Source organism: Equus quagga, chromosome 7, assembly GCF_021613505.1.
Source record: "Equus quagga isolate Etosha38 chromosome 7, UCLA_HA_Equagga_1.0, whole genome shotgun sequence".
Classification (NCBI taxonomy): Eukaryota; Metazoa; Chordata; class Mammalia; order Perissodactyla; family Equidae; genus Equus; species Equus quagga.
The window spans coordinates 70718369-70743817 of NC_060273.1; the positions used below are offsets into that span (position 1 = coordinate 70718369).

At 49.5% G+C, this 25449-nt stretch overlaps 1 protein-coding gene across 6 annotated transcripts in view; it reads right to left on the reverse strand.

The window, feature by feature from the left end:
- Positions 1 to 25449, reverse strand: part of AFAP1L1 (actin filament associated protein 1 like 1) — a 59853-nt gene that overhangs the window by 32247 nt on the left and 2157 nt on the right. The window contains exons 1-3 of one of the 6 annotated variants that reach the window (XM_046666082.1): positions 14307 to 14492; positions 2237 to 2365; positions 664 to 747 (exon numbers count right to left, since the gene is read on the reverse strand). In XM_046666082.1, the coding sequence (XP_046522038.1) occupies positions 664 to 747; positions 2237 to 2279 (127 nt within the window). In that variant the 5' untranslated portion in view covers positions 2280 to 2365; positions 14307 to 14492. Of the gene's footprint in view, positions 1 to 663; positions 748 to 1000; positions 1297 to 2236; positions 2366 to 2588; positions 5507 to 14306; positions 14493 to 25449 lie in introns of those variants that run through there. The other 5 variants (XM_046666083.1, XM_046666084.1, XM_046666081.1 and 2 more) reach the window with 5 other exon arrangements.

Consider the following 25449-nt stretch of genomic DNA (forward strand, 5'->3'; position numbering starts at 1 on the left):
TCCTCCATTAGTAACCCTGAGCAAGTGACTTCACCCCGAGACTCGGTCTTCTCATCTGGAAACTGGTCACAATAATCCCCGCCTTGTCTACCTCCCAGGGTTTTCGAGAGGATCAGATGAAATCATTTTCAAGGGTTATGTCATGAAAGCATGGTGTCTTCCTGCAGTGTCTATCAACTCCTAAAACTCTCTCCCTGACCCACAGCTTTCCCCCGTGGTGAAGAGTGCCGTCTTCCCTCAAGACGGAGCAGGCATTGCATACACCCTGCATGCAGCCTGGCTCGGCTGCTCCCACGCCCGTGATGTCACTGCTGGTCCATCACAGCTCCATCTTCTAGACTGCTAGACTGGGCCGCCAGATGGCTCGACCCAGGGTTCCAGGCGGCCACGACCAATGATGGAGGAGCAGGTGAGACCACACCCTGGGGGCCAGACCCCACTGGGCTGCGCTTTCATCCCTCCCTTTCCTCAAATCTCGGGGATGATCTCCCATAACCGTACAGATTTTGACTAGATTTTCAGACCTGGCAGGGCCCAGAGAGGCCAAGAGACTTGCCCAAAGCGACTCAATGCTGTAATGTTGGAGCCAGGCCCCTATGCAGGTATCTCCCCGCCCAATCCGGGGACCTTCCCACAGACTGAGGTCAGCAGACGGTCGCTTACCAAATTCTTCGAAGAGGGACTCCACGAAGCTGGGCCCAGTGTGGAGGTCGGCTGTGTTCACGTACAGATAGGAGACTTCCTTTGCTGTGAGGGAGGAGGAGAACACACCAGCAGTGAGGGGGAGGCGACCCGCGGCTTCTGACTCTGAGGAGGGGCCAGGTCCCCCCGCCCCACTTGGACTTTTCTCCCACACAGGACACAGCATTCAGTTTGCAAAGCATGTGCACGTCTTAACGTCCCCTGGTTTCCCAACATTGTTTTCATCTTCACATTGTTACTGACGCTCTCCCTCACCAAGTGAAAGGATGCCCAGAGCCCAGTATAGAAAACAGCTCACAGGGGCTGCTCCGGAATGGCCAGGGGACAGGGGCTCTGGGGAGCACAGTCCCAAACTGCCGTCCCTTTCATCCTCCCACAGGCCTGTGCGGGCAGCTGATGACATCGAACTCTTTTGTCACTGAGAAGTGAGGCTCACAGAGTCCCCCAGTGGTGACTTCCCACCACGTCACTCAGACCCTCCAACGCTGCAGAACACAGGTGAAGCTCCTTAGGGTTTACGAGTCCCTGGATTTACATGTATCATCTCATGGGCTGACTTGGGGTGTAGAGAAAAGGCTGGAGCAGATGAGGGGGCCTTGCTGCTCAGTAGACAGGCAGAGAGGCTGTGGGGGCAGAGGAGGGGCACCAGTAAAGATGTGGGGCCGGTGTACAACTCACAAAGACGGGGGTGTGTGCAAGTGTGGGTCTGTGTGTAGGAGTGTAGGATGTGTCTGTGCTACGTGTGCTGTGTGTCTGTCTGGTGTATGTCAGACTGTATGTGAGTGTTCACTGTGTGTGCACGTGTACTGTGTGTATGCGATGTGTATGTCAGTGTGTGTTGTGTGTCAGAGCAGTGTTACATGTCATATGTGCTGTGTATGTGAGTTCATGCTGTATGTGAGAGCATGTTGTGTCGTGTGTGATGTGTGTTATGCATGTGAGGTATAGGTCAGAGCATGCAGTTGGTGAGAGTATGTTGTGTGTGTCATGGGTAGCATACATTTGTTATGGTTGTGCTATGCATGTGAGGGGAATGTGAGAACGTGTGTGGGAGGGTGGTGTGCGGTGTGTATGTAAGTGTGTGCTCGGTGTGAGAGCTCGTTGTATTTGGGGTCACATGTGATACATGTTTGTTACGTATGTGAGGTGTATGTGACAACGTGTTCTGTGTGAGTATGTTGCATGTGGGAGTGTGGTATGTATATGAGCGTGTGCTGGGTGTGACAGCATGTTGTGTGTGTTTGGGGTCACATGTGATACGTGTTTGTTACATATGTGATGTGTTCTCTGTGTGTTGTATGTGGGAGTGTAGTATGTGGTGTGTACGTATGTGTGGTGCGTGTGTGTGCGTTTGTAGCAGGCTGAGGATGGAGGAGTCCAATGAGCACAGAGGGCTGAAGTGGATGAGGACATTGGGTCAGACCATGAAAACCCCGAATGCTACACTATGAGGCTCAGTTGTTCTGCTGCCGGCAGGCCCTAGGGAGTTACGAAAGGTTCTTGAGGAGCTCTGGGGAGAACGCTGATGGCTGACCTGGGAGGGGCTGCAGGCTCTGCAGGATGGAGGCCACGGCCATCTTCTTCTCCAGGGTGGTATCGCTGAGGTACTCGTGGTCCAGGAGGCTGAGCAGCCCTGTGAGCTCAGGGAGCAGCTGCTCCAGCACTGAGGCGGGAGGCCGATGGAGCACGGTCAGGGCCCTGTGTCCAGGATCCCAGCCCCGCCCCCTCCCACTGGAGGCCAGGGAAGCAGGGCCAGAGGGCAGGCCCGGGTACAAAGGGAGACCTCAGAGGCCCTCGCACAGCTGTCCCAGGGCCAGCCACCCAGCCTCCCTCAGGAGAGCCCTGTTCAGTTAGCCACGACATTACTCCGGGCCTCCCCACTCTACCTCAGACCTCTTACGTCCTTGGCCTGAGGATTGAAGCTTCCGGGCTCACCCTGGAAGCTCTGAGCCCAGGCTGCCCTGAGCGGAGGCACCCAGGCCTCCCTTTGTCCCAGCCTGACCTCTGCTTTACAGGCCCGGGGTCCTTCCTCGCTGCAGCTCGAGGCTCGGTGCAGGTCCCAGGCGGGAGCCTCCAGCCGTCCAGGACACAGGCAGGAAGGAAGCCCTGCTGTCCCACCAGTTCATATGCTTCAATCTCTGGAAGCTTCTGTTTCCGGCGCCTTGGTGGGAGCCAAACTAAACATTAACCCTCCCCAGCTCAGGCCGAAGTCTACGGTGAGGTGGCCGTTCTTTCTCTCCACACTACAGCAGTGCTTCTCCAACTTGAGCTAACAGGAACTACCCAGTGAGCTTGTCAAAACCCAAATTCTGACTCAGGAGGCTTGGGGTGGGACCTGAGATGCTGCATTGCTAACAGGCTCCCAGCTGCTGAGGAGGGGCCAGCAGCTGCTGCTGCTGCTGCTGGTTGAGACCCCACGGAGTTGCAAAATCCTAGAGCACAGAGTCCTTTAAAGACTGGAGCGTGCCAAGAGCATGATGTCATCCATGTCTCCCTGTCCTGAGCAGCAACTTGGGACTTGGTTTGCCTTACAGCTGAAGACCAGCCTCATGACAGTGGTAGCACTGTCCTGTTTGTAACTTGCCAATCATTTGTGCTTAACAGTAAAAGCCCTTTCATACTTACTGTCTCTTCTAAATCTCATATTAAGCCTTTTATTATTTCCATTATATGGAGGCAGAAACGAAGGCTCAGAGAGGGTAAATAACCTCCAGGGTCACACAGCCAGCAGAGCCTTGACTGGACCTGGTTCCCTTACTCTATACGTCTAACCTTACTCTATACTCTATACATGACACCAGAGTGCCTTGCAGTATTTTACACGATCCTCCCAACAAGTTTTAAGATAGGTCCCATGATCACTCCTACTTTTTAGATGAAGAAAGTAAGGTTCAGAGAAGGTAAGTAACTTGCTTGAAGTCACACAGAGGCAAGCAGAAGAGCCAGGAGGTCAGCTCCAGTCTCCTGACTCCCAACTCCACGTGCTTCTGCCCACCCCGGGCCCCCCGAGGAAGCCGTGAGACTCCGACTTGTAGCTACTGGGTCTCAATGGGTAAAAGGGGCTATAACACTGTGTGTAAGAGAACCGGCCCCAGAGCCAGACCACCTGGCTTCAGGTTCAGGCTCCATCATTCATTCGCTGTGGGACTTTTGGCAAGTTACTTAACCTGTGACTCAGTTTCCTCCTCTGTAGAGGGGAGGGGTGTAATAACAGCCCCTGCTTCTTATGGTTGCTGTGAGGATCAGTTATACCAGGCATGAAAAGTGCCCTGCCCCAGACTCAGTAAACGCTCACCCCCAGTCAGCTGTTACTGCCGTTACAGCATTTACCACGCTGACGTGTGCTGGGCGGGTCTCTCTGAGAGTCTGTCTCCCTCAGCAGGCTGTGAGGCTCTGGGAAGCACAGAACTTACTATGAATCTCAGCTTCCTTGGCATCTAGTCTGGGGCCCACTCGGTGTGGGTGCTCCGTATGTATTTGAAGAGAGAGGGAATGAAAAGATGACCACGCCAGGACTTTTTTAAAAATAGAAATCTTACGTGTAGATAGTGGCACTTGTTGGAAAAATGTGGTGTTGCAGTTTGTCTGTGGCATTCTATCACCACCTCAAATTTGTTGGAAATGAGCTAAAGGCTGAAAACTGACAGCTACCCCCTTGCGAGCTCTCTCTGCCTCAGGGCACTGGGCTTTCCTCTCAATGTCTCATCTGGTCCCCACAGCACATCTGTGAGTAGGTCCTAGGGGGATACTTGTGCTCCAGAAGATGACGCTGAGGCTGAGGGAAGCTAAGGGCCCATCTCACAGCTTGAAAGAGGAGGAGCCAGGTTGATTCCGAGTCTGTGTGATTCCTAGAGCTCCTGAGTTGCACACCTCCAGGGGGCGCCACTCCCCTCAGAGCCCAAGTGAAAGGTGCCCGCAGGCCGCGCTGCCTCCAGGGCTCGTGCTGTGGCCAGGCCACATGAGCGAGGGCTCTGGATGGGGAGGTTTCCCTCTCTGAAGTAGGACATCATTTAAATCCTTGTAGCCAAATTCTAGCTGTGGTGAAGGAAATCTTTTCAAATGGAATCGCAAACCTCTCTGGCACCAACAGGCATACCAACAGTCAGTTAACCCAGAATATTTACTGAGCACTAATTATGTGCAACTTGGGGGAAATAGGAAGTGAATAAGATACTGTGGCTGTGGGCATATTCTCTCTCTCTCTCACTCACACACACACACAGACACACACACACACATGCACACACGCACGCACATAACGACTTGCCAGGGAGGCCATGGTAAATACCCCAGGCAGGCACGGCACCATGGGAGCTTCTCTGTGGCCCGCAGCCGTGGTCCACATGAGAAAATCCACGACACTGCTCTGCTATCACGCAGGAACTTCAAGGCTACGGGGTGCAGTGGCTGTTTCTTCATCCTACTACCAGCGATTCTGAAACTTTGTGGCCTCAGGACTCCTTTATACTTTTAAAAATTATTGAGAACCCCAAAGAGCTTTTGTTTTATGTGGGTTATATCTATCAACATTGACTGTATTAACAATTAAGACGAAGAAGATTTTAAAACACAAGAATACACAGGTGCGCATCCCATTAGTCTTCAGCGCTACCATGTCAACGCATGTCATGTAACCTCTGGAAAACTCCACTGTACACAGGTGAGAGGACGAGAGCAAAAAAGGCCTTTAAGGTCTTGGGACTATATAAAAGTAGTTTTAACCTTGCGGACCCCCTGAGAGCATCATGGGGACTCCCCAAGGCATTCTCCATCCCAACCACACCTTTCTGAGAATTGCTATCCTTCAATGAATGACCTCAGATTGCTAAACCTTTTCCGATTTCCTAAGTCCCTTGGTCTGCCCCTTCCTCCACAACCTCCCTCTCCCCTCCCCCTCCCTCCCTTTCTGTCTCTCTTTCTTTTTTTTACTGTAAGCTTCCAAAGATTTCTTTTTGCTACTATCAGCAAGTGCCTAGTGCCTATGTGTGGCAGCATTCCTGCTTATAAAAGCTCTCGGGCTTCTAATTTAAGGTTTGTTACAATTGTTTCTAACAAGTAGGTTTGGAGTGAGTTCTCTGCATTTAAAGACAGGAGCTATAGTACCCAAACTTTGTAACACCTTTTGTCTTTATCCTTGGTCCTGGATGGGATTCCTAACAGAGACCATGACTTTTCATCTAACCGTGATCACAAAAGTCCAAACACAGCAAAGGAGGGAACCGAGTAAATCTGGGAGCAGCAGATGGGGACAGCCAAGCTGCCCAGTCCGGGTGGCGGTTGGCTTCTGCAGCCTGGAAGGAAGTGGCAGGTAGCAGGTGGCAGAGGGACAGTCACATAGTTTTTAAAGTGGGTTTGGCAGAGAAGTGTGAGCCAAGGGGGAAGCTCAGCTTGCAGGTCATGAACGGGCTCCCTAGAGCTGAGCAGTTACTGGATACTGGGCGGTTAGCACGCCTCATCTCATTTCATCCTCATAAACCTCACAAGAGGTAGCCGGTGTTGCTATCCGAGCCCTACAAGGGAGGAAATGGAGGCTCTGAGAAGTGAGGCCACCCAGTCAGCAAGCAGCAAGGCCAGGCCTTGAGCTCAAGTCTATGTGACTTCACAGCTTGCACCCCTGTTCCTGAGCAGCAGAGGCCAGGCCAGGGCAGCGAGGAGGTGCGCAGCCCCTCACAGCTCTTCTGCCGAGGGCTCTGGGCTATGTCTTCACTGGGGCTCCTGGCCTGGGTGTCCCCTCACTGGGTGGGTGGGAAATCCTTATTGTGGGGCTGAAATTCCTGCTCAGTGGGCCTCTCTCCCCTGGACCCATTGAACTTCAGAGCCCTAACTATGAAGATCTCATAGAAGAAAAACAAGTGACTCAAAGCGTACACCTGACTTAGCGATACCTCATCCCAGACGGAGTCTCATACCTCATGGATGTGGGGGAGCTTTCAGCCAGCGCTCGGCTCTTCAAGGGCAGTACAGAACTCCCCCTAAGCCAGCTTTCAGGTGCACTGAATACAGAAGTGCCTTTGATGGCAGCTTCATCTTTGACGCCTTAGAATTTAAACCACAGGGGTTTAAACCATCAGAGAATTTAATTTGGAGAGAAATCACATGCGTATGATGCACACGACAAACGGATCTGCCAAGGCTCATACATACCCCCAGGACAGCAGCCTCAAATTTTGGCAGTCAGACTCTCCCAGGGGGTTGTCAGAAATGCAGATTCCCAGACCTCCTATCCAGAGTCTGACTCAGTAGGTCCTGTACTGGGACCCAGGAATCTGCATTTTTTATGTGTGTGTGTGAGGAAGATTGGCCCTGAGCTAACACCTGTGCCTCTCTTCCTCTATAGTATGCGGGACGCTGCCACAGCGTGCCTTGATGAGCGGTGCTAGGTCCGCGCTCTGGATCTGAACCCATGAACCCCGGGCCGCCAAAGCAGAGAGCGCCAACCTGACCACTACGCCACGAGACCCGCCCCAAGAATCTGCATTTTTAAGTACTCCCGGTGATTCTAAGGTTCAAGCTTTGAAAAATACTCCACCAGAAAACACACACTACACGGCATGTCTGTGAATATAAGGAACCTGGGAAGACTTCCCTCATTCCTTAAAAAATTATCATTAGACCTGGCTTTCTGAAACAACTGAGAGTCAGGTGGGAACAGGAGCCCTTACAGAAGATTGTTACTAGCTGGAGCGTGGAGTCTTGCTTAGAAGAGCAACGCTGAGGGCTTTGGGGTCAGACCTGTGCGAATTGGAATTCTTGTGCTGCAAATTCTGAGCTGTACAAAGATGGGCATGTTAGAGAATTCTGAGCCGTGGTTTTCTCATCTGTGAAATGAGAATAATAGGAGCCCAGCCTCCTAGGCTGTTGTTGTTGCTACTTCCTAATACTCCCCAGAACCATGCAGACTCCACCGTATTGATGGATGGTATCGAGCGACAGATTTGCTAGAGATGTTGTAACAAGGGCTGTGAGGATGGGGACTAGGTCTCAGTCATAGTGGATGTCCAACGAGCATTTATTCAACGAACGTGATATTTTGATGACCTAGTCTAAATTTTTCATTTTAAAGATGTGGAAAGCGAAGGTCAAAGAGGTTATTTGGCTTAGTTACGGTCACACAACCAACTGAAAATAGAAGTATCTAGTGTTAGATTCACACAGAGCTGACGCTTAGAGGAATCACAGAAGAGCGGCTAAGAGCACAGGCCAGAGCACAGGCCGTGCACATCTGGGCCCCCTCCCAGCTCTGCCGCCTTCCCAGCAGTGGGCCCCGGGGGAAATTTCTTAACTTTGCTAAACTTTCAGTTCTTTATCTGCAAACAGAGTGAGTAGTAACAGTAGCCGCTTCACATGGTCATTGTGAAGATGAAAGGAAGTAACTCGTATGGCGCTCAGAGCACTCAACAGGTGCCCGTTCACTCCTGTGACCTCCCGGCAGCCTCAGGTGTGTGGCAGGCACAAGGGAGGGGGGTATCTGGGGGCAAGAGGATGTCATGGGACTCTGCAAGCCCCACCACGCAGACTGTTCATGGCTCCAGGCTTGACACCGAGCTTGAGCTTGGAGTGCTTAAGGCTGTAGGAGGCCGTGGAGCCCCTTCCCCTCGGGCTCACATCCCAAGGACCCTTTCTACGCTAGGTGAAGGGACAACATCTTCCAGTTGGAGGGGCAGTAATGCAACCCTGACATCCTGTCCTCACCTCCCCAGTCAGGAAAGATGTCACTCACCAACCTGCCCCCTCCCATCTTCACTCCTGGTCTAAGTCATCTCTGCTTTCCGAGGGTAGACCAGGGCATCAAGACAGGGCTGTCTTTCATGTCTAAAGTTTATTTAGAACGATGAATACATTTCATTGATCTTGTTTGGTTTAGCTGAGCCTTAGGGAGGTACAGAGAATTCCAATGAGGAAAAAAACACAGGAAGAAACGGTCTAATCATTGTTTACAAGTCTTTAATCTTTCGCTGAGTGGGACAGACGGGCACAGAAACCCAAGATGGGTGATAATTGTTCTCTGGGATGCAAGAAAGTTTGCCAAATAAAATTAGAAGGCTATTTAAAAATATATCTAAGATTAGACCACCAAGTGCTTATTGTTCCTGGTGAATACCCAGCTAAGACTAAGATCAATTTTCTCTCTGGTCCTCCACACTCCCCACCTAAGTGAAATCACACCACTCTCCTTGTGGTACTTCTCATGGTGAAATGTTATATTTACAAGTCGTCCCCCCTTATCCACGGTTCCAGTTACCCGTGGCCAATCTCAGTCCTAAAACATTAAATTGAAAATTCCATAAATAAATAATTCCTAAGTTTTAAATTGCACGTGTTCCAAGTAGGGTGATGAAATCTCGTGCCATCCTGCTCCGTCCCACCGGGGACGTGAATCATCCCTTTGTCCAGTGTATCCACGCTGTATATACAGCTACCCACCCATTAGCCTGTTAGTTAGGAGAAAACATAACATCTATAGGGCTTGAGATGATCTGTGGTTTCAGGCATCCACTGGGGGTCTTGGGAACGTAACCCCCGCAGACAAGGGGGGACAAGTGTACTTATGTATTTCATTGATTAACGTCAGTTGCCCCCCTTGAGCCTGAACTCCATGAGGGCAGGAATAGCACCAGCTTTTGCTTACTTTACAGAGTAAATCAGTGTGTAAGCATTTATGGAACGAATGAATTCTTGAATAAACTTTTCTTAAGAGTTGATGAAGTCCAGCAGCCAGTGAACGTGGTTTTTTTTTTTGAGGAAGATTAGCCCTGAGCTAACTACTGCCAATCCTCCCCTTTTTGCTGAGGAAGACTGGCCCTGAGCTAACATCTGTGCCCATCTTCCTCCACCATATACGTGGGACGCCTACCACAGCATGGCTTTTTGCCAAGTGGTGCCATGTCTGCACCCGGGATCTGAACTGGCGAACCCCAGGCCGCCGAGAAGCGGAACGTGCGCACTTAACCACTGCACCACCAGGCCGGTCCCGTGAATGTAATTTTAAAACCATGTCTGTCCTCAAAGTGGCTCAGCATAGTAAAAACATGCTTGAAAAAAAGAAAAAACAGGTCACAAGAAGCCCTTGGGAACAAAAGGACGCAGAAGCCCAATTTCTCCCTGGGCTGGGCTCCCCAAATGCTATTTGGTTGAACATATATCCCTTGCGTGAATATCGCTGCCAACGGAAGCACACGTCGTAGTTGGGATTTTAATCCTAACATATAAATTGGGAAATAATGACAACTAACATACACTGAGCAACTCAAACCACTTGAGTTCAAGTCCTGTTTCCCCGTTTCCTAGCTGTTCACCTTTGGGACACTTACACACCCACCCAGTGCTTCAAGGACATCATCGGTAACCTATGAGCAGATGCAGCTCTTCAGTGGGGATGGCCCTAACACGTGAGAATGTGCCTAGAACTGTGTCTGGTATGTAGTAAGCACTCAATAAATGTTAGCTGTTTATATCATTCTTCTATTACTTTTATAGAAGTCATACCCTGTTGCAAGAGATTTACATGCATTATTTACACGACCTAATTCTTATGATAAGGTGGGTTAGCCCCATGTTACAGCTGTGGGAACTGAGGATTGCAGAGTGGGGAGACTTCTGGGGGGCTACTCAGCGATGCCTCCTCCAGTGCTCCTTCAGGACGCTGCTTCTGTCTATGTCCCGCTCCGGGTTAACTCTGCAGAGAGGCCACCAGCTACACAGGGGAGGCCGGCAGACTTGCCCCTCCATTTCATGGGTGTAGAAATGTGTCCTAACCCTGCCCACGTGCTCTTCTGGTTGCTGGAGATCTCCCCACCTGGGCGCATGTGGACATCTCACTTCCTTCCTCTGAATTTACCAGCCCTTCTCTCTGAGCCCAAGTGAAGGGCAAACAGTGGGCAGAGCGTCAGAGGGGACGGCACTGGTGGGACTTGCATTGTTGAGCACTAAAACAAGCATTTCCTGTTGTCCCAGAGAGTACAGGGAAGACCAGGGTGCACACTGGCTGGAAAAGAATGGAAAAGGAACAGCAAAGAAACCCCAGCTGCAAAGCCAATGTCTTGGTGTTGACTGCGCTCCAGAAGTTAAATATAGCCCCTGTGAGGGAGAGCAAGGGCTGGCAAGGTCACCTTAGAAGGCTTGTGCATATGTTAATTATGGCTCTCGCAGGAAGCTGAATATCCTCTATGCTGAAGAGAACAGTACAAGTCTGACTCCATGGGACAGAAACACAGAATCCTGAGGGAGGGAGGTGGTGAAGAGTGCAAGGTTTGGGATTTGGTATCAGAGGCTCTGGTTTGGATTCTAACTCCTCCCACTTACTAGTGTGGAAACTGGGGTAAGTCCTTAACCCCTCTGAGTGTCATCTTCCTCTTCTGGAAGGAGGAGTTTACAATCCCCATGCAGGTGTGAAGGGGAAATGGGAAAGGGCTAGGAAAGGGTTTGTAAACTGTGGGGATTACTATTAGGGATGGGAAGGTAGCACGATTCTCTGATCTCCTGTTATTTCAGGAAGACAGGGAGGCAAGAGGTCAGGGGGGTTGAAGGTCAGTGGGGAAGGTCGTGGGGTCGTTTCTGGGGGACTCACTTCCCAGGAGTCAGGCCAGGGAAGCCCTGAATCTCAATGGCCTTTCCAGCAGCAGCTCTGCTCAGGTCCTGTCATCTGCCAGCAAAGCCCTCGTTCGGGCTCTCTGTTTCTCAGCCCAGGGAAGCCGTCGCTCCCGCACCAAGACATTTCCAGACAGGAGGGGGTGAGGAAGTCACTTTTGGCTGTGGGACTGGGCTCTCCCAGAATTGTTCCTTTGTCTGCAGATTCCTCCCCATTTAGCTCACAAAGGAAATGGGTCCAGGAGGAAGTGGAAAACTGCGACATACACACGGACACACACGCTCACCCCCACACGCAAGATGGCAGCTGTTTCCGTTTCCAGCAGTCTGCACCATCTCTTCCCCAAAGGCCTGGGAAACAGCAGCAGTCCCGGGAGTGGTCTGGGAGACCCGATGATAAAAGCAGGGAGCAGGTTTGAGCCCTTAAGTGATGTTCCAGATGTTGTGCTAGGCATTTTGCACGGATTACTTCATTTAATCCTCACAATGACCCCGTGAGGTAGGTACCGTTTTTACCTTCTGTTTTACACACAAACCAAGCGAGGCTCAGAGAGTCACAGTCATTTGTCTAAAGGCACACAGCTGGCAGAACCAAGATTCAAACCGAGACCTAACTCTAGGGCCTAAGCTTTTGATCGCTGCATCATACCTGGCCTTCTCCTTCTAACAGAGGTTCCCGACCCCTAAAGCTTACTGGAGCCAGTAGTGGGCGCCTCATGACCCTTCCCCACTGACGTCCAGTCAGAGGATGGGCACCCGGTCTGAGGCCTAGATGGCACTGGGCTTTCTGCACCTGAGCAGTTTGAGTTTGGACCCATCTCACCAACAGCCTGGGGCAGACACCAAGGTGTCTGGCTAGGGGGATATGGCTAATGCAGATAATAATAAAGACATCCAAGAATGACAGCGAACATTTATTGAACACTTCTTACACACTAGGTACTGTGCCTAACACTTTTCTTTCCTTTTTTAAATAGGACCTCAAGCAGACAAAAATTAGGCTAACCCTAATCCTTACTGCATGGCTGTGTGGCCTCGGGCAAGTCGCTTCATGTCTCTGAGTCTCAGTTTCCTCAACGTTAATGAGGGGTCATGATAACTGCCCTACCCACCTCTCGAGCCTGTTGTGAGGCTCAGGTCCAACCCTGCCTGTGAGAAAGGAGAGCACGCTCAACTGAAGTTCCGTAAACTGATAAATTGTGATGAATAATGTACGTGCCCTCTGTCCCCCTCCCCAACTCAAGCAACAGAACCCCTGTGGGATTCAGGAGATGAGACTGGACCGCATCCTCATTCAGAAAGGCAAAGGATGAGGTTGACAGTCAGCCCAAAGAAACCTTGTGTGATAAAGGAACCAGAGAACCATCAGTAGATGCTTCAGGGTGCACCAACAGGAACACAGTATATATTTATCTTTCTTCTATTAGATGGAGTTTAAAAAAATGATTATTTTTTACTATTTCTCACCCATTGCCAGTATCTGAAACCCACCCCAGTGCTCTTTGTTTAAGTGTTCCCTCTGCACGGCTTTTTCTCCAACTGCTACCCACTGCTAGCTGTGTGACCCTGGACAAGTTACTTAACTTCTCTGTGTGTCCTCATCTGCAAACTGAGGATTCTAATAATACGTACAACGTTACAGGGTTGTCCTGAGGATCCAGGCAGGTATTCTATAACATGCTGAGAGCAAGTTGACTATTACTGCTATTTTAAAATCTCCCCCACTCCCCAGATAGTGCCCACTCATCCTTTGAGAGTTTGTTTAGACGTCACTTCCTCCAGGAGGCCTGGCCTGCCTTCCTGGGGAGGTGAGGTCACCCTGTTGTACCCTCCAGAGCAGACGACTTGTTCAACGTCCTTCTCCATTAAACTGTGAACCCACGAGGGCAGAGATGATACCTGATCTAATCTGCCACTGCGGCCCCGTGCCTGGCACAGGAATGCGTACACAGGAGGGGCCCTGGGGAGGGATCAACTGACAACCCAGAATTCAGAGGAAGGACCACAGACTGGGGAGGGGGCCGTAAATTCTGCTATGACAACTGTTTCCAGGAGCAGAAGGGCTCATGGGGTGGGGGAAGAGGGAGGGGGTGGAGCAGACTTGTTCCCTGCGGTGCTGGGGGCTCTGGAGGGCAGACCTGGACCCGTGGGTGGCAGCTCCAAGACCACAATATTAGGTTCACCGTATAGAAGTTGTTTCCAAAAAAGGAAAATTTCCGAGAGGTGCTGAGCCCAGGTGGGAGAGCCCCAGGGCAGGAAGGCAGGGGCGAGTCAGGACAGTGGGTAGTTGAGACACTAGGCGGCTGGGGCAAGAAACGCCCGGAACCAAACCTGGGATGTGCACTCCCAGTGCCCAGTGACCCCGGGCTGGTGATGTCACCTCAGTTTTCACATCTGTGAAATAGAGATAAAGCAAGCACTCGCCTCGGAGGGCTGTGGGAGCAGAAAGGAAGGTGACATGTGAGCAGTGTTAAGCCCTGTGCCCAGCACATGTGAACCCCTCCGTGAAAGCTGGTTTTTACTATGGATGTTGTCGCTGTCGTCAGTAATCACAGGGGATTCGGGCTTCACGCAGGGGTTACACTAGATGTTCTGGATGGGAGGCTAAAGGTCAGGCTCAGAATGGCCGCTCTGACTCCTGCCCAGGTGGGACGTCCCTCCTTTTCCCTTCCTTCCTTCCCCTCGCCTCCCAGGGCGAACCCTGGGTTTGGTTCTGGGCCAGGCGCCCAGGAATCCAGCCCACAGGAAGCCCAGCCATCCTGGGGCACGCTTTGAGAGACCCCTGGGGTGATTCCTGCCTCCATGGCTGGCGGTGGGCATCAAGAAGATGACGGCTGAAGGTCCTAGGAACAAATGGAGTCTTGAAGAGCCCCAGAAGTGTCTCCTCCGCTCCCCCATTAGACCAACAATTCTGTATAATTAACTCTATTCGAAAACCGACCGAGTTGAAGTTTTACATTTCCCTGCGCTTAACCTAAACACGAAGGTGAGTTAACCTTATCCGGTCTGCTGCTCACCTGAAATATTTGCTGCAGCTCCCAACCGCTCGCCTCTTTCCAGTCTCGCCCCTTCCACCCTGAGGCGAGCTCACTGTGCACTTTCATACTTTCCCCAAATAGCAACCCTTGGCACCATCTGCTCCTGCTCACGCCTCGTCAGTAGCTCCCTGGGGCCTGGACACCGGTTTCCTTTGTGACACACGTGTCCAAAACCCCTCACCTGCTCCATGCACTCCCTGTGGCTTATCCCCAGCTCTTCTGTAACCCCATCGCTTCCCGGGATGGGCAGGCGAGAAGCAAGAGGGAAAGTGTTCCAGAGAGAACTTGGATTCCTGTTGCAAATTCATTAAGAAAGGTGATCATCTGCCAACCTGTATTTTAAGCATTATCTTTTTTTTTTTTTTTTAATTGAATGCTTCCTACGTGCTGCATGCTTGCCTTGCCTGAATCCAATGATCCCTCCTGGGCAGGCAGGAGATTGTTATCTCCATTTTTAGTTGAAGAAACTGAGACTTGGGATTAAGTGGAAGGAGTAGAGCCGGGATTCAAACCGGGCAACCTGACACGGCAGCCAGTGCACTCAGTTCCCACATTGTGCTGCTTCTATTATTAGTTACAAATGGAGAGCAACACAGCCTCTCCGGGACGGGGACAGACCCAGTTAGGGACCTGCAGGATAAGGACTCCAGGCTCCATCTAACCTCTACCTGCTTCTCTGGGCAGTAGGTAGGCACGCCCACCCGAATCGCGCCCCCGGCCCCCAGCATGCTTCTGTGTCTTTCTTCTATCCACGTCACCATTTTCTCCATCTGGAATACGCTCCCCTCCTTGTTCCTGAGGCCCCTCGCTACAAGTGTCTCTTGAGCCCTCTGGTTCTTTCCATATTCTCTTTGATGGACACTGACAAAATATGACCTCATGTCAGAAGCCTTGGTGACAAAGTCTTAGTTTCTCTGCCTCCCTACGAGATTCAGGGCACAGGGACCCTGAATGGCCCCCTGGGACCCCTCAGAGCTGCCCCTGGTTGCTGGCTGCAGGCCAGGAAACCTGATCGGTTGCTCTGGCTGCCCAGCACACTCCTAGATCAGTTTTCTTCTTGGTTCAAGTGGAGCTAAAAAAATCCCCCTTGGTTTCATATCAGCTGGATCTGCTCTCAGTAAACCCTTCAACAAGAATGGGCAGGAAGAATAAATATTTATTCTATAAATGAATACATCTGGTTCCATCTTCAAAAGAAAGCTTTAGTATAAATCACAATAATTCCTCCATTCTAAGATGCCACAGATTGAATGCTGTTTTATCTATTAAGTAACAGCTTTTTGAAAAAAAGAGGAAAATGAACAAATTAATATATCAGTTTAAGATATGTTCTGATTTTTAGAGAATGTGTCTTAGTATCAATGAAATATTAAAAAAGATACAGTCCAATTCAATTTTTATTTTATTCTTTCAGTTCTAGTGGTCTCAGAAAAAAGGCTCTGCAGCCTTGACTAAACCATGGTGAAGCAGGAGAGGTATGAGCAATGTCCCAGCCCGGAACCCCTGGGGGCTGCTGGGTCAGCGAGGGCACCTCACAACCACCCATGCACTAACGGCAGCCCTGAGGCCCCTAAGCCAATGGACAGGTTTTGTCCCCAGCAGAACTATGTCTATGCTCTGCTGATACCTCAGGACCCATGAGTGGTTCCATGGAAAGCCAACTGGGAGTTCATCATGTGACCTTAGGCGAGACACTGCCCCTTGCGCCTCAGTTTCCCCAGTTATAAAATGAGGGGCATAGGATCAGATAGGTGGTTTTCAAATGCTCTTCTGATGGAGCTATCGGATCTGTGTAGCTTCCTGAGGGGCTGCCGTGGGAGTAAGAGAGATGGAGCAGCCTACACTCAATATTCTCAGTCCTACTTCACCAAGAGCAGCTCTACGGCTTCAGATTTTGTTTGCAAAAGGATTCTGAGGCCAAAAGGAGTTTGGAAAACTCTGGTAAATGGCATTCTGGGATCCTTCCAACACTACTCTTGAATACATACTCTGTGTGATCTAAGGACAGTGCTTCATTCCTCAGCCTGGACACACCCTCAGAATCCTTCTCACCACAGTGCCCCAGGCAGACACTCCCCAAACTCTCAACCGTCTAATCCAGGGGTTGGCAAACCATTCTGCGAAGGATCAGAGAGTACATACTCTAGGCTTTGCAGGCCATATATAGCCTCTGTTGCAACTACTCAACTGCCCTTGCAGTGAGAAAGCAGTCATAGCCAGTACAGAGTGAATGGGTGTGGCTGTGTTCCAATAAAACTTTATTTACAAAAAGAGATGGTAGGCTGGACTTGGTCCACGGCCGAGGTGTGCTGATCCCTGCTCTCTAACATTTGGATCCGACAGGTGAAGAAACTGAAGCCCAAGGAGGGGATTCAAGGAACCCCTTGAATTTGGGTTTGGTTGGGCTCCCATCTCCCGGGCAGGGAGGGTGCGTCCACCACTCCACCCTGCTCGCTTAGCCACGACTCTTACCCGAATTTGAACTTCGGGCATCTGGGACGACATGGTTGAGGGAACGGTGCCTGGAAAAGGCACGTGCCCCACTTCTCCCTCTCAGGAGATCAGTTTTCCCCCAGGTTCTTAGAGGGCTATAAAAAGCCCCTGAGCTTGCCTCCTGTGGGACGTGCTGTCGGTAAATTCCCCAGAGCTGGAATGACTGAAATGTGGTGCCACATTCTGACCCCGCCGCAGCCTGACAGCTGTGCCACGGAGAAGAAGGACGCCTGGCCGGTGACGGCCCTGCCACCCCCACTGGGGATGTGGCTGGGATTCCCCGAATGGAATCTGAGATGGAGGACAAACCCTGCCTGGACCCTCTTGAGGCAGCCTCTTTGTTAATTCCAGGAGGATGAGAGCTTCTTGAATTCTAGACACCACCACGCTGAGGACCATAGCAGGAGGGTGAAGGGCAAGAAATAAAATCTCACGCCAGCTGCCCGGCCATACCATTCACTGCTGGAGGGTGTCCCCTGGAATTGTTCAGATCCCCTTGCCCTCGACTGCTTCTTGGCACCTTCCCTGCCCCCCACCTTGAGATCTTTATCTAATAAGTCCTTGTGGCTTATCTAGCAAGTCCTTCACAGAACTGGCCTGGGGACAACCCTCCTACATCCCTGGAGAAGCAGTGGAGAGCAGTGGTGAAAAACCCAGGTTCGGAGGTGGGCGGGGCTGGGTAAATAAATTGACCTTTCTAAGCCTCAGTTTCTTCACCTGTAAAAATGGGGATATTTAAAAATATATATACGCACAACAAAATTTTAATTATGTACTGAAAATAAATTACAGGCAATAACTTTCAAACGCAACAGAAGGCAAAGTTGTGATAAACATTCCTACTGAATTCCCCTGGGGGGTGAGCCCGCAGTGCTCAAGGGAGAGAAATCTCACAAATCTATCAAAAACGTCACACTGTCTGTGCATTCACACTCTGACGTGAGTCACAAACATTCCCTCACGGGGGCTGTACTTATTAGCCTACCACAGAACCAGATTTTGCCATAAACTACAAAACTTTTAATGCAAAATAGTATTTATATACTCATAATTCATATCCATGCCCTATCTGTGATTTTAGAAAATAACAGCTACACATTGTACAGACACTCTTAACTCATAGCCGTAGGCAATATTTTTGGGTGGAATTTCTCCCCCAGTGTTAACGGCGTATTTCATGTACAAAAAGGCCAAACTTCCTCAACTCCATGACCGTCGAGAGGATTAAATGGCTCCATGTACACATGTAAACTGCCTGCTCATGGTGAGTGCTCGGTTGGCTATTATTATTAAACATCTGCTGTGTGTTAGATGTTGGAAATGAGATGAAAAGACAGTCTCAGACCATAGGATTCATATAGACGTAGAAAGGGTATTTATGTTGGTACAATAAAATCTTCTAAAAGCCAAGTCTGCAGAGGGAGGTGGCAAAGTCGGAGGGCGGTAGAAGGGAGCATATGGCAGGGCAGTTTTCACAGGACGCGATGCTGAGTGGTCTCTTTCAGGAAAGGGGAAGAGCAGAGTCATCTTTCTTTCTTTCTTTTTTTTTTTTTGAGGAAGATCAGCCCTGAGCTAACTACTGCCAGTCTTCCTCTTTTTGCTGAGGAAGACTGGCCCTGAGCTAACATCCATGCCCATCTTCCTCTACTTTATACGTGGGACGCCTGCCACAGTATGGCTTTTGCCAAGCGATGCCATGTCCACACCTGGGATCCGAACCGGTGAACCCCGGGCCGCCGAGAAGCGGAATGTGCGCACTTAACCGCTGCCCCACCAGGACAGCCCCAGAGTCATCTTTCTAAACCTCAGTTTTTGCATCTGTCCAATAGGGAGAATGTCTTAGGGCTTTTACCAGACCTGCGAGAAGCCACAGAAGAGGAACTCCGGGCTGGAAGGGCCCCCAGAGAAAGGCTCCCATGTTAGCAGTCAGTTCTCTGTCTGAATATCCCCAATATCACACAGGTTCCTTCCCACCCACAGCGAACCCTGCCCCCTCCACCCCCAACCCATGAACGGCTGCTGAGTGAGAGCATGTAGGATTACCAGGCTCTGAACAAAGCACTCCATAATGCCCCACACCCCTGACACTGAGTTGAAATGGACACAATTGGGAAAAGTGAAAATGCTTCTAAAAGCTGAAAGCTTTATAAAAATGTATGTTCTCGTATCGCAGAAGCGAGCTGCTGAGCCAGCGCGAGAACGTGGGAATTCTGCTTCTACGTCCAGATCATTTTCCACTCGGGGGCTGTGTGCTGGGACATTTACTGGACGCTCATGTTCTCAGGCTAGAGTTCACACCCCCTGGGGGTCCACGGTGGAGGGCAGGGTGGGGTAGGGAAGGAGAAACCCCAAGATAAGCACAGTGCACTTCTGGAGGTCCACTGCATAAAGATATGCTTGGGGGTGGGGGGGGGGTGCGTGTTCAGATATATTATGGACTATAATAGGAAAACTTGCTTGGGTTTTTAAAGATAAAATGAGACATTTCAAGCTTTCAGAGAGCTACTTTGGGTAACAGACCCAAACCCTCAAGTCCCATTTGGTTGAAAAGTGTGAAAGGCAGTACTAGGGGAAGCAATAGGGAATCCGGAAGGTATTTGAGCAGGGTCAAAGGTCATGATAAAAGCAGTGCATTAGAACAGTGAGCACATCAGACTCACCTGGGAGATTTGCAAAAAGTACCATTCCTAAGCTTCATGCCAGACCCATGGATGAGATCTCTGGGGCTTTACTTTCGGTAGGCTCCAGAGGAGATGATTCTGAGCCCAGCCGGACTCGAGAACCACTGCTTCAGACAAATGGAGAGGGTTCCTTAAGACAGAGAGTGGAAACAGGAAGCTCTTATAGGAGGCGACGGGATATGGGAGAAGAAGCCATCCAAGACGCATTTTTCAATAACAGTCAACAGGATTTGGGGTCTTATTGCATAAAGAATGAAGGCAAAGGAAACGATGAATAACGATGAAGTCTACGTTTCTGGCCCTAAAATGAGAATCATTGAGATGGAGAATCCTAGAGCTGAAAGGAGCCATATCCAACTTCTACTCTGTGAATTTTGTATTTTTTCTTTCATTTATGGATCATCTCAACAGACATCTTTTGAGCATCTGCTGTGTACCAAGCATTCTACTAGGTGCTGGGGAAAAAGAGCTGTGAAGCAAGGAAAGGAGGGCCCTGCCGTCACAGAGCTCACCTTGACAGCTCATTCAGTTCCACGATTCATTATAATTACGAAACTGGCAACCAATGAGAAAGAAGTACAGGGTGCTGGGGGCACCTATAAAAAGGAGATGGAGCCTGGGAGACTGCGAAAGAGCGTCTTGAGGAAGTAATGCTTGAGCAGACTGCTAAGGATGAGCAGGAGTTAACCAGGTGAAGGGACAAAGGCCCGTGGGAGGAGAGCTCACAGCAAGAGATGGACAGGGGCCCAAAGTAAGCTGGTGACAGACAGGGCAGGGCCTGGAGGCCACCACTGGACTACAGTTTATATCTTAAGAACAAGGAGAAACCACTGAAGGATGTAAGCATGATCAGGTCTATAGTTTTAAATAACAGTCTTTAATTGCATCAGGCCATCTTATTCCCAAATTCCCTCCTTAAGCAGAGATAATGCATAAGACCCATTAAAAGCAATGATATAGTGTACATTTAAATAAAAGATGACTGCTTCAGGTTGAAGTATACGCTCCTAGAAGTCCACTTCTCTATAGTTTGCAGGAGGGTCAAGCCTATGGAAACCTCTTGAATATTAAGTGACAGTTGTTCTTAATCTATATATTACTGTGGTCCCCATAGGAGCCATTCTGGTGGCTTCTCTGACTTACGGCCATCCAGCCTCTGCTTCATTATGTCCCTGGACAACTCCTATTATTGAATAGTTCTTTTCATTTGTATGCTTTCTTCTAGATCAAACCCAAATCGGCCTGTGTTTAACCTCCTTTTTTTTTTTTTTGGTGAGGAAGTTTGGCTCTGAGCTAACATTTGTTGCTAGTTTTCTTCTTTTTGCTTGAGGAAGATTGTCACTGAGCTCACATCTGTGCCAATCTTCCTCTGTTTTATGTGGGATGCCGCCATAGCATGGCTTGATGAATGGTGCTAGGTCCATGCCCACCCGGGATCCGAACCTGAGAACCCTGGGGGTGCCGAAGCTGAGTGCACGAACTTAACCACTATGCCACCGGGCCGGCCCCTGTTTAACCTCTTGTACAGCCTTCTGGAGAGTCTTTCTATTTCCTCTTCTACAGGACAGCTAGTTTGAGAACTGATCCTATGTCCCCCCTTCAAATTCAGTCTTGTTCACAAACAGCCCCATTTCCTTCAATAGCTCCTCACGTGGTTGTGTTGTTAACAGAAAACGAGAAACAGGAAGGGTCACCTGATTTGGTGGTGAATAAAATGAGTTCAAAATTGGGTCACTCGGAGGTTAAGTTGACTTCCGAATGGAAATTTACCACCGGCAGGAGGTAATGCAGGAGTGGAGCCCAAGTCACGGCTGAATAGAAGCTGAGAGTCACCCTCCTAGGGGGCGCCTGGTTCTCCACAGGAGCGCGTGCGGAGAGAGGGCTGAAGTGGTGGGAGAGAGGGGCAAGAGCCAGCGAAGAAGAAAAAGCAAGTGAGCCTCAGGAGGAGATGGGGAATAGCAATTAGTAAGCACCCACCAAATAGTACCCCATTTGGTCTGGGCAGTGGGTGCTGGGCAAATATTACCTCATTCGGTCTCCCAATTCTGGGTGTCATTCTCCCTGCTTTACAGACTGAGGGGTCAAGACTCAGTCGCGTCACTTGCCTTAGGGCAGGAGAAGCCCAGAGGCCACGAGCACCTACAACAGTGGGATTGGGGGCTGGAGGAGAGGCCGAGAAGGCTTCCTGGAAGGATGGAGCAGTGGTTATTTTATTTAACCTAGACTTTCTTGATTCCAAAATCCACACTTCTCCCATCTCAGCAAAGTAGGAGAATTCATTTAGAAAGGACTAGAGGGTCAACAGAGCTACAGAGAAGGCCAGGAGGTGGGCCTTGAAGAGGTGACAGATTAGACAAAATGGCAGCCAGGTGTGGCCCCTGCGGGTGGGCCTTCAGCAGAAGGTGCGACTGGAAGTGAGACTGGAGAGAGCAGTGTGGGAAGGACGAGGAGGCTGCAAGTGCTCACCATTTATTTGAGAAGCTTGGCCAGGAAAGAAGGAGGAAGATGCCGAGGGATGGCAGGGGGGTGTGTGTGTGTGTGTGTAGGTAGAGGTGGTCTTTACTCTTTTGTTCAGTTGCAAGCTTTTTTCAGAAGGGTAAGAAAGATATGACAAGCTGATGGTATCCAAACACAGGATTGTTTTCCCAAACCCGAGATCAGAATGGAATAATGATAGGCTCTTGGCAAAGGGTGCAGAGGGAGGAACACACTTGGCAGGGCGCTCACCCACGTGAGAAGGGGGGTTTGAAACTGATATTTGAGGGAGAGGCAGAAAAAACCCAGACTAAAATGGAGAAGCCAAATGCCACGGAGGCTGAGTGGGACGAGGAAGTGGAAGCAGTGCCCAGTGACCAGAGAAGCCTCCAGAGGGAAGAGAGTAAGGGTCAAATCTCACGGCCCCAGGTGACTGCACTCACCAGTGTAGAGCGCAGCTAAAACCCACATAGTTATATTTGGTAAATATAACATCTGTCGCCTCCTGAATGTTTCCTAAGTGCTAGCCTATATGTATTACCTTTTCCCATGACACCCCAGATGAAACGAAACTGACGTTCAGAGAAATTAAGGAATTGACCCAATTCATAAAAGATCACACAGCTAGAAAGTTGCAGTCAAAACTCAAACCCAGGCTGGTCCATTCTCTGAAGCGCTCAGTTCTACTGAGTCTCCAGGCTGACAAAGGTGACCTCATGGAACGTGTCTGGATGGAGAGGACGACTATAGATGAGTACTCCTCTCAGAGAAAGAGTAACCTATAGAAGGAGTAGAGAATGAACTTGGGGTCAGGGAAGAGGTATAGGAACTCACGGCCTTGGGAACAGAAGTTGGGTGATGGGTCACTGGAGGGGAGGTCATCACAGGAGTAGCTACAGGCCGCTTGGCCAATGGAAGCTACGGATAGGGAAGAAGTGGCTTTCCTAACATAGATCTCAAAGCTGCTGCAACAGAGGCAAGGCGCAGTTAGAATGGTTCTCCTATCATCTCTTGAATAATAAAAATCTCACTTAATGAAAAGCAGAGTTTCATATTATTTCTTGAGTTGCGCAATTTGATCTTCCAAAGAATATAGAATGCAGCAAAACAAACTCCCATCTTGGCTTGAATTCACCTAGTTGAAAAAGAACTAGTCGTGAAGTGGAAAGGAAAGGAACCTCGGGGAAATGAGTCACTTCATATCCTTATACATTAAGAAGGCCTATTGAAAAATCAGAGAAAATTTAGACCAAAGATTTTAAAGAGAAGATGGCTTGAGAAGACTGGAAAGTTCAGAAAAGCAAAGTTGTGAAGACACAAACACAGTCAATAGGCACGAATAAACAGAATAAACAAGAGAAAATGGACATGTTGGCATATGTATTAGTATTTTATCAGTCACTCAGAAATGTCAGTCAGCCAGTGGTCCAATTATTGAAGGTCAGAGATGGATTTCCAAGAGACAAGCACCAAGAAGGAGCTCCAGGATACAGAGAAGGTTACAACCTGGTCCCCATCTTTGAGTTGCACAAAAGCTGTCTAGCTGTGTACTCAAAACAGAGTAGGGACTCAAAAAGTGTCATCAGAGTCAGACCAGCTTGAGGAGGGACCAAGCAGAGTTCTATAAAGCAATTTTATTATGTTGAATCTGATTTAAAAAAAACAAGGTTGTAATTATTATAATGGCCAGTGTTTATTGAGTGGGTCCCACGTGCTAGGTACTGTTTGAAGTATTTTCCATGCATTTTATATTTACAACAGCCCCAAGAAATAGGTATTATCAGTTTCCACATTTCAACCTCACATGAGGATAGAGTTAACTAACTTTTCCTGTAGAAGATGGTGTCTATAGTCATTAGGCTATAGTGAAGGTGTTACCGTCACCAATGGCTGATTCTCTTTGTATGATGCTCAAGAATCGGGAAATCCTGCTGGAAGGAATTTCATTATAATATAAGTGGTTTCTATGTCTGTTACTGCATCATATGAATCCTGCTTTACTCATGGGAAAACACACATCCTGTTAGAAGAGACATTCTACTTCCCAGGTTTGTTTCCACTCTCCATTCAGCTGACTTGGATGCTGTAATTGCTACTGAAGATCTGAACAGCCCAGCTGAGGCGCGATGGAGGTGCCGGGACCTGGAACAGGGGGATCTGGCATCCAAGCCCTGCTCAAGGGCATGGGCAGGTCACCTGCCACCACGGAGGCAGTCAGCAGCAAGCTTAGGATGAGGACTTTGGTTCCAACCCAGCTCTGTTTCTCACATGGTGAGCAATGGTGCAGTTAATGTCAGGGACCTAACCCTGCTGTTATGGACTGAATTGTATCCGCCCAACTTCATATGTTGAAGCCCTAACCCCCAATGTGACTGTATTTGGAGAGAGGGCCTTTAGGGAGGTGATTAAGGTTAAATGAGGCCATAACGGTGGGGCCCTAACCCCACAGGACTGGAGTCTTATAAGAAGAGGAAGAGACACCAAAGATCTCTCTCTCTCCGTGTGTGCACACAGCGAGAAGGTGGCAGTCCACAAGCTTGGAAGAAAGATCTTGCCAGAAACCAACCCTGATGGCACCTTGATCTTGGACGTCTAGCCTTCCAAACTGTGAGAAAATAAATTTTTACTATGTAAGCCATCTAGTCTGTGGTATTTTGTTCTGGCGGCCCGAGCTGTCTAAGACACCTACTGAGCCTGCTTTCCAGTGAGGTGGGGATTAATGACAGTACCTGCTCAGCACCCCATCCCATTGCCGTGTAAGAAGCAGAGCATGGCGTCCGGCGCACAGTAAGAACCTGACGGTTTCAGTTGTTATTAACAGTGAAGTGTGCTCCCCCCCCCCCCCCCCCACCGAGTATCCTGGGCATGGCAATCCCACTCCCCACATGGTAGGTATGGGGTTGAAATGAGACCTGTGCTGCTTAAACCTTCCCCACAACAGGGGAGATGGCACACACCCACCTGGGGACAGGGGCACAACAAGAAAGGTCTGCTGGAATGATTTTTGAAGTCTTTCACTTTATCTTAAAAACCCACAGGGATTTTGCATTCTAATCCATATAGTGTCATGTCTGCTCTAATTCATATAATGGTCGTGTTTGCAGGAATTTATCAGGGTAGACAACCAAGAATCTAGACAGATAATCTGGTCCTGCGTGCCTCATCCTCTCGACCCGTGTTCTGATATGGCCTTTGCAACGCACAAAGAAGTGTTCTGATGTGACGGTTTAGTAGTTTTCTTTTTTAACCAACATTACTATTAATCAGTTTAGGGCGTCCTATAGGGTGTGTCTCATATCACTAATTAACTAAGTGAACCGCTGTTAGCCAGTTCCTACTGTGCGCCAGGCACTGTGTCAGCAGAGTGACAACGCAGGTCCACTCTCAGCCTTCCGGAAGCTTACATTCTGGAAGGAGAAGTAGATGCTAAAAACACAGTCAGCAACTAATGCTTAGAGTAATGGTACATTGTG